This window comes from Stenella coeruleoalba (genome assembly GCF_951394435.1).
Source record: "Stenella coeruleoalba genome assembly, chromosome: 5".
In the NCBI taxonomy this organism is placed as follows: domain Eukaryota; kingdom Metazoa; phylum Chordata; class Mammalia; order Artiodactyla; family Delphinidae; genus Stenella; species Stenella coeruleoalba.
This window is the reverse complement of record NC_137150.1, coordinates 90,649,880-90,667,920: the sequence shown is the minus strand read 5'-3', so window position 1 is coordinate 90,667,920 and position 18,041 is coordinate 90,649,880. Positions and strand designations below refer to the sequence as shown.

The 18,041-nt window shown below is 43.0% G+C and overlaps 2 protein-coding genes across 2 annotated transcripts in view; one reads left to right on the top strand and one right to left on the bottom strand.

Moving 5' to 3' along the window:
- Positions 1-5,075, bottom strand: part of LOC307186477 (zinc finger MYM-type protein 6-like) — a 1,023,730-nt gene extending 1,018,655 nt beyond the window's left edge. The window contains exon 1 of the mRNA XM_079921634.1: positions 4,863-5,075. The gene's annotated coding sequence lies outside the window, so the exon portion shown is untranslated. The remainder of the gene's footprint in view (positions 1-4,862) is intronic.
- Positions 5,076-16,791: 11,716 nt separating this feature from the next.
- Positions 16,792-17,809, top strand: CCDC54 (coiled-coil domain containing 54; the record flags this gene model as incomplete). The annotated part of the gene is given in 3 exon segments (XM_079921438.1): positions 16,792-17,304; positions 17,306-17,416; positions 17,420-17,809. Coding segments are annotated over 3 exon segments (921 nt in total). The 5' UTR covers positions 16,792-16,884.
- Between the last annotated feature and the right edge of the window lie 232 nt (positions 17,810-18,041).

Here is an 18,041-nt window from a genome sequence, read left to right as displayed (position 1 = left end):
TGTGTGTGTGTGTTACGTGGGCCTCGCACTGTTGTGGCCTCTCCCGTTGCGGAGCACAGGCTCCGGACGCGCAGGCTCAGCGGCCATGGCTCACGGGCCCAGCCGCTCCGCGGCATGTGGGATCTTCCCGGACCGGGGCACGAACCCGTGTCCCCTGCATCGGCAGGCGGACTCTCAACCACTGCGCCACCAGGGAAGCCCCTCCATCTTTTGATCGAAGAATAAAGCTTTCCTTTGCTTCTGAACCAAAGTCGGTCTTGTTCTATTGGCTCAAATGACACTGGGCAGGAGGACCTTTGTTGGCATCCAACCCGAAAGGATGGTAACAAAATTTTGTCTGCCACAAAGAGACAGACGGTGGCCTTTTTGCTTGTACCTATTCACTAGGCTCTGGGCTCATCCTGGCTTCAGTGGGAGGACAGCGGGGGCTTTGGGAGTTTTGTGTGAGAATGATTGACTCTGATTTTTGAGTAACTCTGACAGGGCAGAAAGGCAGCAGCCTTCAGCCAAATTCAGAGCAACTCTGCCCAGCAACCCAATACCCAGGTATGGTGTCCACATAGCCTGGCCCCCAGAGATATCTGGACTGTGCCCCCTTGAGTGAATCATACTGTGGCACTGTTGGGGATCAAAGACTGAAACTCACTGTCCATTGCCGCTGGATGGCCTTCCTGCGGTACCGGATGCCTGGGAACAGTGGGGACCTGTGGACAAGAGGGAGGGACGGCAGACTTGCCCTCTGGCTCACCAGTAGTGCTATCCTCTTGACCCCTCTACAAGGCAGTAGTAGCAGCTGCACCAGGGCTTTATGCTCTCCTCGCCAACCTCCAGGGGTCAACAGTAGCATTCTTGATAGTCACTTTAGGTTTGGTAAAAGAAAGTGGCCAGCCCCAAGGGCCTATAGGCAAGATTGGGTAAAGGGCCAGGTAATAAGGACTACATGACAAAACGGAAGAAGGACACTTGATCCAAGTTCAGGGGAAAGCACCAGGAACGCCTGAGTGTGAAAGGGTCCAAAGGTAGGTATGCAGCTGGTTGACCTCTTCCAGTCAGCTCTAGCTTCTCTGAAGTGCAGGGGAGCTCTGTGAGCTGCTCACAAGACCAGGAACCCCATTATCAGGAAGCCCTATGAGCTGCTGGCAAGTACAGGAAACACCCACTGCCAGACCTCTCCTCCCCCACTGCTTGTGAGATGAACCTTGGGTGATTCTTTATCAACTGGGGTTCCACAGGCTCTCCTCCCCAGCAATCTGGGGAGTATCCCATGGAAATCCCTCATCTTTTAACTCTCACCTGGCGAGAAGTTTGAAAACTCCTCCTCTTCGGCCGAAAGGAGGAAAGAGAAGACCCCCTCCTCAGACAGCTGTGCCACTCCCTAATGGACCAAGCTGGTCAGGAACTAATGTGGCTAAGTTGCTCCGGCCCAGAGGCAGTCCCATCTAACCTGCCGTGGGATATTCCGACTGAGGAGGGACTCACTATCCCAAGCACAGGCCCTTACAAGTTCAAGGGAGACCCCCAGTTACAGCAGAGTCCATGCTATTTGGATGCCTCCTATTCTGGTCTTTTATGAAATCCATTAACATTTTGGTGCTGGTTCCAAATTTCCTGAACCAAAAATCTTATTAGGGTCAAATCTTGTGGCATTTGCATGCCAACAAATCACTCCAACCACCCTCTTCGGTAGTTGGACAGCCTGGCCCCAATCTGGCTGAGAGATGGGGGAAGTTGGCCCATTGATGGGTCTCTAAATTACAACACCATTTTAAAATTGGACCTGCTATGCCAGAGACAAAATAAATTGGATAAAATTCCCTATGTCCAGTTTTTTATAGCTTTCTATCAGAACAAAGGCCTTCAAAAGGGATGTGGCTCGGGCTTCCCTGGTGGCGCAGTGGTTGAGAGTCCGCCTGCCGATGCAGGGGACGCGGGTTTGTGCCCCGGTCCGGGAAGATCCCACATGCCGCGGAGCGGCTGGGCCCGTGAGCCATGGCCGCTGAGTCTGCGCATCCAGAGCCTGTGCTCCGCAATGGGAGAGGCCACAGCAGTGAGAGGCCCGCCTACCGCAAAAAAAAAAAAAAAAGGGATGTAGCTCTCCTCCACTGAGATAATATACCCTGCTTTGGGCCACAGGCCCGAAGAGCCGTCTACACTAAGCAGGACTAATTATCAGCCACAGTCCAACAGCCCATCAGGGAAAGTACTCCCTTTGAGGCAGGAGAAGGAGAAGGAGTGTTCAGCCAGGTATACAACAATTTACCACTTCTGACCTGTATAACTGGAAGAATCATAGTAAGGGGTTGAGGGAAGATCCAGAGGAGTTCCTGAATCTGATTAGGAGAATCTTTCAGACCCATGAACCTACCTGGGCTAATGCCCAGGGCCTCCTCAATGTACTCCTAACAGGGAAAGAAAAGACTAGACAAAGAGAACAGAAACAATGCAGGTCATGCTATTTTCAGACCAGGGAAAGTGATCCCAGATAACAAACCCAACTGGGACCACCCAGACAATGGAGAAGGAGGTGAAGACAGAGGCTGACCCATTATAAAAATAAAATCCTAAAGGGAATCCAGGCAGCAGGAAAGAAACCTGTCAGTTGGAATAAGATAAAGGAAATCAATCAGGAGCCAAGGGAAGACCCTCCAAGATTCCTAGAGCACCTCAGGGAATGCCTCTAAATCTACTACCACAGCTCCTGAGTCATTGGAAGGGAATGCAATCCTGAGGTTACATCTCATTTGCCAAAGTGCCCCCGACATTAGGTGTAAACTTCAGAAACTGGAAATAGAACCAGATACACCCCTACCTCTCGCCTGGTCAAGGTTGCCTACTGGGTGTTTAATAACCAAGATACAGAGGAGGAAAAGTCAGAGAATAAATAAGCCCAGAGGCAAGCCCACCTACTGGCTGTTGCCCTCCAGTGTCAACCAGTCAGCATGGGACTCTGAACTAACCACTCTAATAATGAGTGAGCCCCAGCCCCCTCAGGAAGGCTGAGGAAGCCAAGGAAACTGGGACCCAATCATTGCACCATATGTAAACCAGAGGGACGCTGAAAAGGAAAATGCCCTCGCCGCCCCCAAAGGGGGATGGAAATGGAAGATGCTGGCCACTACCCTCAAAGGCAGATGGTCCAAATAAATGAAGAATGATGGGGCCACAGGGTTCTAAGCTGGCGCTTCAAATGACCCCCAAGGGCCCCGGCTGACATTGGACATGGGGGAAAGCCTGTCGAATTCTCAGTTGACACCAGTGCCACTTATTTGGTTCTGAACACCAGATCCAGGCAAACTCTGTCACAAGGGTTGTAAAATTATGGGGGTATCAGGGAAGGTTCAAGAACAGGCATTCATAGAGCCATTAGAATGCAATTTGGATGAACATACTTTTACCTATTCCTTCCTGTATGTTCCCGAATGCCCTACACCCCTGCGAGGAAGAGATACTTACATAAATTGGGGGTCACCTAATGGGAGACACACTGGAGACTGGCATCCCCTTAGACAAGGGCACAAGATGATAATGTTAATGGCTGAGGACAAACCTCCTGGGACAGAGCAAGTCCACCTCCTGGGAGTAAATCCTGAAGTCTGGGCCCAGGGATGGGTGGGAATAGCTGCAGGAGCCAGTCCCATGGTAGTACAAATATGGACCAATAGAAAATAGTGTCCTCTCTATCAGGAGGCCTTATTGGGCACTGCCCCCGTTATACAGGGCCTAATCGACCCAGGCCTTATTAGACCATGCCAATAAGCCTGTAATACCCCTTTCTCCCTGTAAAGAAACCCAGTGGGGAATGCCAGATGGTACAGGACCTCAGGGCAGTCAGTGAAGCCACCTGGGATATACAACTAGTCGTCCCTAATCTTACACTCTGCTGGCTACTCTACTATCCACTAGGACCTGGTATTCTGTATTAGATTTAAAACATGTTTTCTCCTGTATTCCATTAGCCCCAGAGTCACAAGAAATGTTTGCTTTTGAGTGGCAAGACCCAAACACACAACGAAAACAATTCTGCTGGACAGGCCTGCCCCAAGTGTTCAAAAATTTCGCCGTCCTCTCTGGGGAAAATTTAGCTAAAGACCTAAAAGATCTACACCTGGAGAAGGAAACCCTCCTCCAGTGTGTAGATGCCATTCATCTTTCTCTGACCTGAAGCTTTCTCTTCTGAAAAACAACGAAAGTGTGACCAGGGATATATTTGAGCCACGGCAGTGAGCCTCAAAATCAGGGTACACTTTTGCCTACAGGCGAAACACGTAGACACTTGCATTTTTTTTTTTTCGTCTGCTGTACGCGGGCCTCTCACTGTTGTGGCCTCTCCCGTTGCGGCGCACAAGCTCCGGACGCGCAGGCTCAGCGGCCATGGCTCACGGGCCCAGCCGCTCCGCGGCACGTGGGATCTTCCCGGACCGGGGCACGAACCCACGTCTCCTGCATCGGCAGGTGGACTCTCAACCACTGCGCCACCAGGGAAGCCCGACACTTGCATTTTTATGACAAATTTGATATATGACCATTATTCTCTTGCTAATATTTGGGCCATGTATCTTAAATTGTCTGCTGTCCTTTGTCTCCAAAAGGTTAGACAAATGGTGGTGCTCGGGGATATGAACAGTTGGGCTAAAGCCTGGAGACAGCCAAACATATCTAAAGGCAGCTGGGAGAAAGAAGTTCTATTCCTCTACCCAGGGTTATGACGACCGACAACCAAAATCAAATGGACCTTCACCCCTCAGCTCCCCTCAAGAATAAGGAGCAGGACAGAAGACGGAGGAGAGATTTGTCACCAGCAAAGCTCATTAACAATTCCTGGGGAATAAAAATACAATCTGCGTAGTAAAATAAAGTCTAACCTTTTTCTTTTCCTTTGTGCTTTGTCTAGTTTCACTTGCTCATAGGGTGGTGCACGCAGAGGCCCTGCACTCAGAGTTTCCGGATCAAAGTTCCTCAGGCAAAATGGCTGCGCCAGACGCCTCAGCGGACCGTGTGCAGAAGCACTGCACAGGACACTGCGATTCAAGATGGCGGAGGTGGGCTGTGCGCAGAGACGCTGCGCGGGCCCTGCGTGAGATCTGCAGCGGGAGCGTCACAGCCCGAGAGAGAATTCGGTTCCCTCCCCCGCTCCTGCTGACAACATCCCTAGAAAGCAGCCCCGCCTCCGGCCTTTCCGTGGTTGGGGGAAGAGGGGGCGTGTACTCTAGAGCACTAGCTCACACTTCCCCATTCTTTTTTTTTTTTTGCCGGTACGCGGGCCTCTCACCGTTGTGGCCTCTCCCATTGCGGAGCAGCACAGGCTCCGGACGCGCAGGCTCAGTAGCCATGGCTTACGGGCCCAGCCGCTCCGCGGCATGTGGGATCTTCTCGGACTGGGGCATGAACCTGTGTCCCCTGCATCGGCAGGTGGACTCTCAACCACTGCGCCACCAGGGAAGCCCTCCATTCTTTGATGAAAGAATAAAGCTTTCTTTTGCTTCTTTTGCTTTTGAACCAAACTTGGTCTCATTCTATTGGCTCAAATGATAGCTGGCAGGAGGATCCTTTTTCGGGACTGTCTCAGGAGGGTCGGTTACAGAACTCCACCCCTCAGTTAATGCCATTTCTCTTGACTCACGCTCTTCAGTAGAAGTGAGTCACAAAGCACTATGTAAATATTTATTGAACGCCTAGGGGCATATAGGAGGCACCATGCTAGGCATAGTGAAGAACGAACCAGACAGAGACCCTGATTTCATGGTTCATACAACCTGGAAGATCCTTCTAACTTTCATCTACCCAGATCTCGCTCATTCTTAAAGGTTCATCCTGAAACCTCCCATGTCACTGCATTCCACTGGCCTCTCCCTCCTTTGATCCCTAATAATTAATGGCCTTCACTCTCAGCACTTCACATAGTCAGTCTAAGGTCTGGAACCAAACTACCTCGAAGCTCCCAGACCCCTTAGAAGCAAAACACCCACAAACAGGTATTGGAGCCAGAATAATCCTTCTCTTACAGTCAGGAATTTTAACCTGAGGTATATTTATGGTACTATTTATGTCCATAAATGCCTGAGGGGGCAGGAGAGAGGACAGAGGTCTGTGAATCACCTAAAATTGTATGCAAAATTGTATGTATATGCTGTTTCCTAAGGAAGCATGCAAAGCTTTCATAGGATTATTAAAGGAATACAAAAAAAAGTTAAGATCTTTTGTTTTACTAGGTTTTAAGCAGTTATATCACTTTCTCAATCATAACAGTGAGCCTGGGCATCCATTTGATTCCAGCTCTACTTTCTAACAACAAAGCATGTGATTTCCAGAAACATCTCTTTTCTTTTGAAGTGCCATTGAAAAACTTACATGTGAAGCCCAGTGGAGGTTATGATAAAGATTTTTTACCTATTCTAATATGTAAATTGCCCAGGAGCTTGCTATCATTTTATACTACACCATGGAGGAGAAACTTGGGGACATAAATAGAATGAATGGTAATTAATTCTTACAAGTTACAGTGAGAATCATAGCCATTAGTGCCGAAGACTGAAGCTGAAAATTATTGAAATATGTGTCTAATAGAACTGCTTTATCACTCTTAGCTTCTGTCATTTGATACTTACATTACATTCAGACCACCAGAAAGAGACCTCAAATTTCCTGAAAGAAATGGCCCAGAAAAACAAATTTTCAATCTTATACTTAAGCATTCCTATATACCTTTTATACTCTAGTTGGCTTTTGTCATACAGAAGCAGTTGCAGCAGCAATACACATTTCTTGGTGGGGAGGGGTGGCAGGTGGAGGGAACCTTCAATAAATATTTAAAACAATGACTAAATACTTTTTCCCTTAGACCATAGTTGTCAAAGCCTAGGTAAAGAAGGAGGAGAAAAAACCTTCAGTTCTATGATTGGCTTCCAGCATTTTCCATTTTGTGTGTAATTAGAGTATGTAAGGAGAAATAATACATTTGGAAAGTTAAATAAGATCTTTGTAATCCAAACCCATACAGGAGGAAGAAGGAAGGTATCTTTAAACAGAGAGAGGAAATGATTCTAAAAATCAAACTCCTGAAGGAAAAACACTGCAGAAATAGTGCATAATAATAATAGTTACAGTTCTTAAATAAGAGATATTATATAAAGTTAAAAATTAGATGTAATAAAATTTTTCATGTTAACCCTTTTGACACTCCTTTAGTAACAGCACGTGGCATTATGCTGTTCTTATTGTTTCATTCTTATGAAACAGAATAGGAAGTAATAGGCCCAAGATAGGCAGAGAACAGACTAATAACAGAAGGAAAACTAAAGCCAAGGGATAAATACACATTTACTTCACAGAGACATTGTCGCAAATTCCCTCAGAAACATAAAATGCCATTAAAAACAGATGTCTTTCAAGGTGAGTACTATGAAGGAAAGCCAGTGCAATCTTTCACATTATAATCTTTATAACTTTAAAGAAGATAGCTCCTTGGATATTGTGATCCAAAGTACTATAAAGCATCATTACAAGTGAAAAGCCAAACACCAGAACAGAAGTTTTCTTAAATAAGGCTCTACTAATATATTAACAGACCCAAATAAGACAAGACTACAAACTGTACAGACAAACTACAAACTGTACTACAAACTGTACAAACTGTAATTAGAAGTGAGAAAATTAACATTCTCCAGGTTTTACACTTTATGATTTCTGTATTTGTTTACATTTTAAATCCCTGTTTCCTATGTGATCACTATGTATTCCATAGCTTTTAATTTTCAGGGTTCCCTAAATGAAGTACAAAGCAATTCAGGAACAAGACAGAAAGTTAACACTGGGCAGCACTCATCATATAATGATTTTCAGAAAGTTCTGCTAAATGATATAAATTCAGTAAAACAGAGGTGCTTAAAAACTAACTCACTGGATTTATTCACTGGTTCCATTAAAGGAAGGTGAATGGTTAAGCAAAAACACTTTCGCTTTCTCTTCCTTTTTCGAGCCATTTATTTTAATGGCTACATCAATTGTGCACATCAGGGCTTATAAAGCACTGTAAAAAGAGTGTCAATCATCAGCTAAAGGGAGCAGAAGTTTAAAGGTAATATCTGAGAAGGGAAACCAAGAAGTGAACTTAAGAATTACAGAAACCGAGCAACCTAATATGATACATTACCAGGGAGAGCCAAGCATAACAGAAAGAACTGGAGGAAGATGACGGGGTGGAGACATTACATAAAATACTAATGTGTCCCCAGGGTTCTGGAACTAAATGGTGAAGAGTACGTCTAGATAAGCTGGAGAGAGTTCATTGTAAATCTGGAGTTCAGAATATAAGATGACATGAATAAAGAGATAAGTGCCTGTGTACCCAAGTTCATGACAAATGCATTCGCAGGCATTTCCACAGAGACCTGGAGAATATGCTGATTACCTGCAGTTCCCTGGAGGCCTAAAAAACTTCATATGTTGCAGAGGGGCAGTATGCTGGGTACCTTAGTCACCTGTAGGATCAGTGCCATTAACACCACTGCTGTTACCACCATTTACCAGGCTCTCTCTTATCCACCACTTAGCTGTTTCCAGGTTCATAATTACCTCCATCTGCCTGATCTCAGTTTACCTCTCATGCTACTTAACTGTTTCAGGTCTTCAGGGAAGAAATTATTAAATCCCTATCCCAAAATGCTAAATGATCCCTCAGGAACTAAAAAAAGTTATCATAGATTACCTTTATGAAGCAAGCAATATGTTCCCTAGCCACCCATTGAAATAGGCGCAGGAGGGACCCATTGGATACCTTGACAATCATTCACAAGTGCATGAATGCATGCATTCATTCATTCATTGAATAAAGATATACTGAGCACCAACTATATGTTAGGCTTTGTGACACTGGAGACACAGAGTTGAAAAGCAAGTGTCTCCCCTCAAGGAGCTCCCAATCTAGAGAGGACATAGGCACACCAACAATAATGATACACTATGCTGAGTGCTACTGGGTAGGGACACAGAACAGGTCGGTAGCACTGGTAAGATCACAGGGAGAATCAGAACAGGACAGGACAAGGAAAGTATTATCAGGATGTCTCCTAAAAGATGGGTAGAAGTTTGACTGCAGAATAAATATATGGAGGGTCCCGTGAGCCACAACTACTGAAGCCCAAGCACCTAGAGCCCGTGCTCTGCAACAAGAGAAGCCACCGCAATGAGAAGCCTGCACACCACAACGAAGACTAGCCCCCGCTCGCCGCAACTAGAGAAAGCCGCACAGCAACGATGACCCAATGCAGCCAAAAGTAAATTAATTAATTAAAAAAAACAAAGGGGGCTTCCCTGGTGGCGCAGTGGTTAAGAGTCCGCCTGCCAATGCATGGGACACGGGTTTGAGCCCTGGTCCAGGAAGATACCACATGCCACAGAGCAACTAAGCCCATGTGCCACAACTACTGAGCCCGCGTGCCATAACTACCGAAGCCCGCACGCCTAGAGCCTGCGCTCCGCAACAAGATAAGCCACCACAATGAGAAGCCCACGCACCACAACAAAGAGTAGCCCCTGCTCGCCGCAACTAGAGAAAGCCGTGCAGCAACGAAGACCCAATGCAGCCAAAATTAAATAAATAAAATACTATATATATATATATATATATATATATATATATATATATATATATGGAGGGCATTCCAGAAACAGACCACACAATTTTAGTTACAGTGAAACGTTAAATTATCATTACCAATTATCAAAATTATCATTCCATCATTTCCTTAGAGGTGTTCATCATATTCTCTTTTGTTGTTGTTATTCATTTTTCAGTGAGTTTTTATTTTTTTTAACATCTTTATTGGAGTATGATTGCTTTACAATGGTGTGTTAGTTTCTGCTTTATAACAAAGTGAATCAGCTATACATATACATATATCCCCATATCTCCTCCCTCTTGGGTCTCCCTCCCACCCTCCCTATCCCACCCCTCTAGGTGGTCACAAAGCACCGAGCTGATCTCCCTGTGCTGTGCGGCTGCTTCCCACTAGCTATCTATTTTACATTTGGTAGTGTATATATGTCCATGCCACTCTCTCACTTCCTCCCAGCTTACCCTTCCCCCTCCCCATGTCCTCAAGTCCATTCTCTACATCTGCATCTTTATTCCTGTCCTGTCCCTAGGTTCTTCAGAGCCATTTTATTTTTTTTTAGATTCCATATATATGTGTTAGCATACGGTATTTGTTTTTCTCTTTCTGACTTACTTCACTCTGTATGACAGACTCTAGGTCCAACCACCTCACTACAAATAACTCAATTTCATTTCTTTTTATGGCTGAGTAATATTCCATTGTATATATGTGCCACATCTTCTTTATCCATTCATCTGTCTATGGACATTTAGGTTGCTTCCATGTCCTGGCTATTGTAAATAGAGCTACAGTGAACATTGTGGTATACGACTCTTTTTGAATTATGGTTTTCTCAGGGTATATGCCCATAGTGGGATTGTTGGGTTGCATGGTAGTTCTAATTTTAGTTTTTTGAGGAACCTCCATACTGTTTTCCATAGTGGCTGTATCAATTTACATTCCCACCAATAGTGCAAGAGGGTTCCCTTTTCTCCACCTTATCCAGCATTTATTGTTTATAGATTTTTTTGATGATGGCCATTCTGACTGGTGTGAGGTGATACCTCATTGTAGTTTTGATTTGCATTTCTCTAATGACATCATATTCTTTTGGCATTGGTTTCATATGACTTTTTAAAAATAAATTTATTTATTTATTTATTTTTGGCTGCGTTGGGTCTTCGTCGCCGTGCGTGGACTTTCTCTAGGTGCGGTGAGCGTGGGTTACTCTTCATTGTGGTGCATGGGCTTCTCATTGCAGTGGCTTCTCTTGTTGCAGACCACAGGCTCTAGAGCGCAGGCTCAGTAGTTGTGGCACATGGGCTTAGTTGCTCCGCGGCATGTGGGATCTTCCCAGACCAGGGCTCAAACCCATGTCCCCTGCATTGGCAGGCAGATTCTTAACCACTGTGCCACCAGGGAAGTCCTCATATGATTTTAAAGTGTTATCATAAACATTTATTGACACCACAGAATGGAAGTGGCCCCGTCACCTCATGTGTTACTCTAACCAGTTTGCTTTATCAATGTCACTCAGTTTTACCCTTCATGAAGTTGACAGTGTTGCATCACTGCGTCAGGCTCTGCCTATCTCATAAACATCATACCTTTGCTTTCTGCTCCATCCCTGTCGTGATCTAGCACAACAGCTCTGATTTCACTCTCATTCTCTTCTACTCCTCATGGCTAGAAGGAAAGAAAAGAAGAAGAAAACAGCTTTGTTACTTTGTGTAACATTGGGTTAGAGCTCTGTCATTAATACATTCTTATCCCCATGGGTCAGACACCCTGGTCAAATCAGAAAGACCTTCATGGTTCCTGTTTTCTCAGTCTTTTATCTCACTCTGCATGTAACAAGTGATATTCAGGTGGGGGGGCCCAAGTTCTGGTAAACCTGGTCCTCAAATTTTGTGGGGGAAGAAAAAGACTTGCAATAATTTTTCATGGTCACAAGCACTAAGGGTACACGAGTAATAGTAGATGACTGTAGGTGTAACATAAAGGGTACAAATAATGCCCAAATACTAGCAGGATAACTATAATTCTACTCCATTCTCTTCCAACTTGAAAAAGCATATTAAAAAAGATGTAGTGCTTCCCTGGTGGCGCAGTGGTTGAGAGTCCGCCTGCCGATGCAGGGGACGCAGGTTCGTGCCCTGGTCCAGGAAGATCCCACATGCCGCGGAGCGGCTGGGCCCGTGAGCCATGTTCGCTGAGCCTGCGCGTCCGGAGCCTGTGCTCTGCAACGGGAGAGGCCACAGCAGTGAGAGGCCCGCGTACTGCAAAAAAAAAAAAAAAAAAAGATGTAAATTGGGGTGATTTTATATAGATAATCAAGACTCTACCAGAGAGACTTCCCTGGTGGCACAGTGGTTAAAGTCTGCCTATCAATGCAGAGGACACGGGTTTGAGCCCTGGTCTGGGAAGATAGCACATGCTACGGAGCAACTAAGCCCGTGTGTCACAACTACTGAGCCTGCACTCTAGAACCCACGAGCCACAACTACTGAGCCCACGTACCATAACTACTGAAGCCAGTGTGCCTAGAGCCCGTGCTCCACAACAAGAGAACCACCACAATGAGAAGCTCACGCACTGCAATGAAGAGTAGCGTCCTCTCGCCGCAACTAGAGAAAGCCTGCACACAGCAACGAAGACCCAACGCAGCCAAAAGTTAATTAATTAATTAATTTAATTTAATAAAGACTCTACCATAGGGCCTTCCCTCGTGGTCCAGAGGTAAAGAATCCACCTTCCAATGCAGGGGATGTGGATTCGATCCCTGGTCAGGGAACTAAGATCCCACGTGTCACGGGGCAACTAAGCTCGTGTGCCACAACTACTGAGCTCACGTGCCTCACCTAGAGAGCCTGCGTGCCACAACTAGAGAAGAGAAAACTCGCACGCCACAACTAGAGAGAAGTCTGCACATCACAACAAAAGATCCCACATGCCTCAACTAAGATCCCGCGCGCTGCGACTAAGACCCGATGCAGCCAATAAATAAATAATAAATCTTAAAAAAAAAGACTCTACCGTAATTAATTTATAGTTAACTTACTCAAACACCAGCATTTTAAACATTAATAAGATTATCTATTATTAGAGCCATCTCTCCATTGGTTATTACATGCCAGGCTGTCTGACACCATAGCTGGTTTTGCTAGCTATAATAGCTGTACTAGGAGACAGAATGCCAGTTTGTTTGGCCTTGTTTGCTGCATTCTGGTGTCCTAATCCAAATGCTTTATCTGCATTTGTAGATTTTGAACAGTGAGCAGCACATGCTTTATGTCTTGGTCATATGATGGTACAGTGGCCTCTTTATTGAAGGAGAGGAATAAAAGGCAGACTGAGAGACGGGGAGAGCAGAGCTAAAGTTTAAAACTCTTCACCATTTCCTCTTTCATTTGAAAGGAGAGTAAGAAGAAGATGGTCAGAGAGGAGCAGGAAAAGAGTTTACAAAGATTGAGCACTGTTAATCCTCAAAACTACTCTATGGAATAGGTATTGTCATTATCCCATTGTACAGTCTTGTGAGAAGTTAGTAACTTGACTAAGAGCACAGAGTTAATAAATGAGAGGGCCTTGAACTCTAAGTTTTCTGGCTCCAAATACCATGCCTTTAAAAGCCTGCCTCCTGAAGGACATTTTTCCTTGGTAAGAGTCAGTAACTAGGCTCCAGTCTGCCATGTTATTTTACTCCTAAATGGCTCCACATCTCTGGCAGGAACATGAAGAGAGGGGGTCAGCTCATTTCCCGTTATTCATTCACGTGTTGACTACTCTCACGACTTGACCCTGATCAACAGGCTTGTATTTTCCCACTACAGCTTTTCACTGCCCAACAAGCCCCAAACAGGCTGAGGCTCCTTTCGTTAACATTAATAGGTAAGTAATTAGAAACCAGACAGGTTTATGTTTGCATCAAATCTACTAGATTAATTTTTGTTTTATAAAAATAATCAGTATACATAAATATTTTTAGTTGAAAATTTTTAAGTCTTTTTTTTATTACAGTTGTTATACTTTTACTATAATAAGGCAAGAATAGCCTCTAAATGTTCATGTTTACTTACTCGAATTAGAGATAGTTTAACTTCTAAAGTCTTTACAAAGTTCTGCTTCAAATAGCTTTGATAAATAAGCAAAAAATTAGTCTTTTCATATTTCTAAAAATTTAATCAAAATGAGTTTTTTTAAATAAATATATAGTGTATTTTTTCTAAAAAGTGAAATGTCTATCTTTCTCTTGAGTTGACAAATATATATTTTTATCGTATTTGTTTGTGTGGCAGTTGGAGGAAAAACACACGGACCCTAGAGCTAGAATGTAAGGATTTGAAATTTGACTCTGCCCGTTTTTTAGCAGAAAGGAAAATTATTTGACTTCTATGAATTACAGTTAAATAAGCTAATATTTAGAACAATGTCTGGTATGCAGCCAATAAGACTTAGCTGTTAGTAACCCGAAGGGAGTATTTGCTACAAGCAATCCCTCTAATTTAACTGGGAATTCCTGTAAAGCAAGAATACCTAATCTACAAATTGCCTCCAAATGTAATGAAATTTTAATACTAATTTAACAATTAATGAAGATGATATAACTGTACACTTTGGAGATATTTAATTAAACATTTATTGTTTCAATCTTGCAGATTTTAGTATTCTGAGCCCAATTTTTTTTTTTCCCTTTCTGGCTCTAAAATATTTATTTTTATTGGTTCCTTGAAATTTCATAGGTCCTAAGCACCGTGTCTGTAGTGCTTGATGGATAAAATGGCCTTGGCCAAGGTAAACGGGACAGCTTTGAACACTACCTTTTCTGGCTCCAAATATCTTTCTGTGATAGGAACATTTTTTCTCAGCAAGAGTTTGGAAAGGTTTCTAGAAGTTTTGGAAAAGTTACTAAAGAACGATTCAAAGATAGGACAGTAAAGCAAAATCCCAGATATCACTGATGACCCAAAATTCTTAAATTACTTTTGCCTAAATTCAGAGTTTATACCAAAACCTAGGCTGAAGCTGGCCCTGCATTTAAGCATAAATATGAGAAAGAGTGATTTAGAAGAGGGTTGGAACTGGCACTGACCCAAGAAGGAATATCTTCTTTAATAAAGTGGGACTACACCTTGACAGACATGGTTATCATGTCATTTTAATTTTCCAAATTGCCTTGCAAAAGCAAGGGTGGGTAAAACTGATACCTTAGCACAAGTCAAGGCAATGGCACTAAGCTACCAATAGTGATTGTATTCTTCACCTCCACTCAGAGAGAGAAAAAAAAAAAAAAGAATGCACACAAGAAAAAGCCAGTTTAGCTCTAGAATGTCCTTGATGAAGCAGTAAAAATTTTACATTTTATTAAATCTCAACCTTCAGTATGTCTTTTTAATATTAAATGTGATGTAATGAGAAGTACACATGAAGCAATTCTGCTGCTTACAGAAATATAATGGTTGTCTCCAGGAAAAGTATTTATTTGAGTTACAAACTGAAGTAGCTGCTTTTTTCATGGGACATCATTTTGAAAGAAAAACTGGCAGTAAACTATGGTATTCATATTTGGGTATTTGACAAGCATTTTTGCAAAAAAAAAAAAAAGGATATAGAGAGCCTGTCACTTCAAAAGAAACAACTAACACGCTTAATAAATTTCAAGCTTTTCAAGCTAAAATTAGAATTTCAGAAAATTTTATCTGCCACCATAAGCTTGGCTTCTTGCCAATACTCAAAGACTTTTCTGGTGAGACTGGTGGTGATATTAATGAATGTGATATTTTGATATTATATAATAAAATGAGTTACCATTTGAAAGATCTGCATAATTCAGTGAATCATTATTTTCCAAATGACCAATGCATGATATTACACATCTATTAAAAATGGAAGATAGACCAATGAATTTTAGTGTAACAGTATTATTCTGTTGTAAGATTACACATTACACTTACCTTCTAATCAATTATCATTTGTCAAATTTTGGTGGAGTAGCAAAGAATAAAGACCTCAATGATCTGAAAAGGCCATTAAAATACCCTCTCCATTTATATATCTCTGTGAGGCCATAATATCTTCATATACTTCAACCAAAACAACATATCACAACAGATATAATGTAGAAGCAGATATGAGAATAGAGGTGTCTTCTATTAATCCAGGTATTCCAGGTATTTAAAATATTTGCAAATATGTAAACAATGCCACCCTTTTCACTATTTTTTTCTTTTGGAAGATATAATTAGTTTTTCATAAAAATATGTCATTTACGTTAACATGTTATGGGTTTATTTTTTAAATAAACTAATATCTTAAGATTTTCTTAGTTTTAATCTCTAGTATGGAATATCGATTGGTATAACTCACATAAACAACAGTTCTGCGGTGTTCAATTTTTATGAGTGAAAAAGAGTCCTGGACCAAAAATTTTGAGAATTACTGCCCTAAGGTTAAATATATTCTAAGCCAGCAGCCATTGTGGCATCAGCATCAGGTCAGCCTATGAGGGATTCCATGCAATTGCCCATTATTTCACAGAGCTCTCCAGTTGGACCGCCCTGTAAGAAGCTAATCATCGAAGGGTGCCTACTATTGCCCTTGATGTTCTCCATAGGGCGTTCTAGGATGCCACCGGAAAAACAGTAAGAGAAAGACCGTTTCATTCTGACATTGCTTCTTTCTTTAATTTTGGTCAGGTTTCCCAACACCTTGTCTCTTGTTTCATTATGAAAGATGTACAAACTTCACACCAAAAGGGTAAATGCTGGGGCTTCCCTGGTGGCACAGTGGTTGAGAGTCCGCCTGCCGATGCAGGGGACACGGGTTCGTGCCCCGGTCTGGGAAGATTCCACATGCCATGGAGCGGCTGGGCCCGTGAGCCATGGCCACTGAGCCTGGGCATCCGTAGCCTGTGCTCTGCAACGGGAGAGGCCACAACAGTGGGAGGCCCGCGTACCGAACAAACAAACAAAAAAGGGTAAATGCTGCTGCTTGGCAGATGTGGAATTCAAATTTCTCCAAGATCAGACAATGTCTTAAAAATGCTTACCAGAACAGGGAGATCATCTGGGTGCTTTGTGACCACCTAGAGGGGTGGGATAGGGAGGGTGGGAGGGAGACGCAAGAGGGAGGAGATATGGGGATATATGTATACATATAGCTGATTCACTTTGTTATAAAGCAGAAAATAACACACCATTGTAAAGCAATCATACTCCAATAACGACGTGAAAAAAAAAATGCTTACCATACATGTAAGAACCAGCACCCAAATTCAACTAGATATCCAACTATGATTTCCTATGATTGTGATCAAGATGACGTAAACGCTGATGAAGAAATGAATGTTATAGTAATGCTCCGAGATATTAAAACCGCCCAGATTGAAATCCTCAGGCAAGTGACTGACATTGTGGGTCCAGTACCAAAAATCCAGGAAAGGACTGACTTTTATCAGAAGCAAATGGAGGTACTGGAAACCAGAATGAATGTTAGTGAAGACAAACAGTGCACAATAACTAAAGATATCTTCTCTCTGAAGGAAGACATTGATGCTTTAAAGAAAAAGGTGACAGAATTGGAAAACCAGAATTCTTGCTCCAATGTACATTGTTTAGAGGTTCTGGATAGAGAAAAGGATAGAGAGATCATAGAACTTCTTCACAAACTCATACAACCAGAAACTTTGAAGAACACATTGGCTTCTACAGACTCTTGAAATCTCAGCAGAACCAGAGAAAGTGCCCAGTTACCCCAAGCCCACTGATCATCTTGAGGAAAAAACAATTTCTCCTCAAATTAAAGCTCTGAAGAAAAGTAATCATTAAAATGCCTTAAGAAGCTTTCAAAAAGCAACGTCAAATATTTGTATTTACCCAGACTTTAATACATGGATCAAGCTAACTTTTGTCCGTGGAGGAAAGTGGAGCTTTTTCCTCAGTGCAACCAAGTTAGAGAAATTCATCCAGTGGCTTCTTTGTAGGTCAGCCATTCCTCCTGAGGAACCACTAGTCATAACCCAGAGATATTGTCCCCTCACTGGGCCTATTGTAAGCTTGACCACAATCTGTCTCTCTGTTTTCAACTATATTTACTGTCTTTTTGGTTCCTCAAAAGAGGAAGTAACTCGACTACAGAGTAATTTTCTGCTTCGCTTGGTACAAAATAAATGTAACCTGGCCATTCCAAGCATTCACACATCTTTGTGGTTGCTGTGAACTCCTTGGTAGTTAGCTCACTATGGGTTGGCTGTCTGCAAAGTTTCTTTACGTCTACAGTAAGTTGAGGCATATCATCCCATTGGACAGTCGTGATGCATTTTCTGTCAAGTTTCTTGTTTTCTCAAAGGCAATTCATGAGGACTCATCCAGCGCCCATTTCATAGATAATTGGAGGCAAAGAATAAAGGGGTCAAAGGAATGACAAACACATTTAGTAGCCCTCACGTCA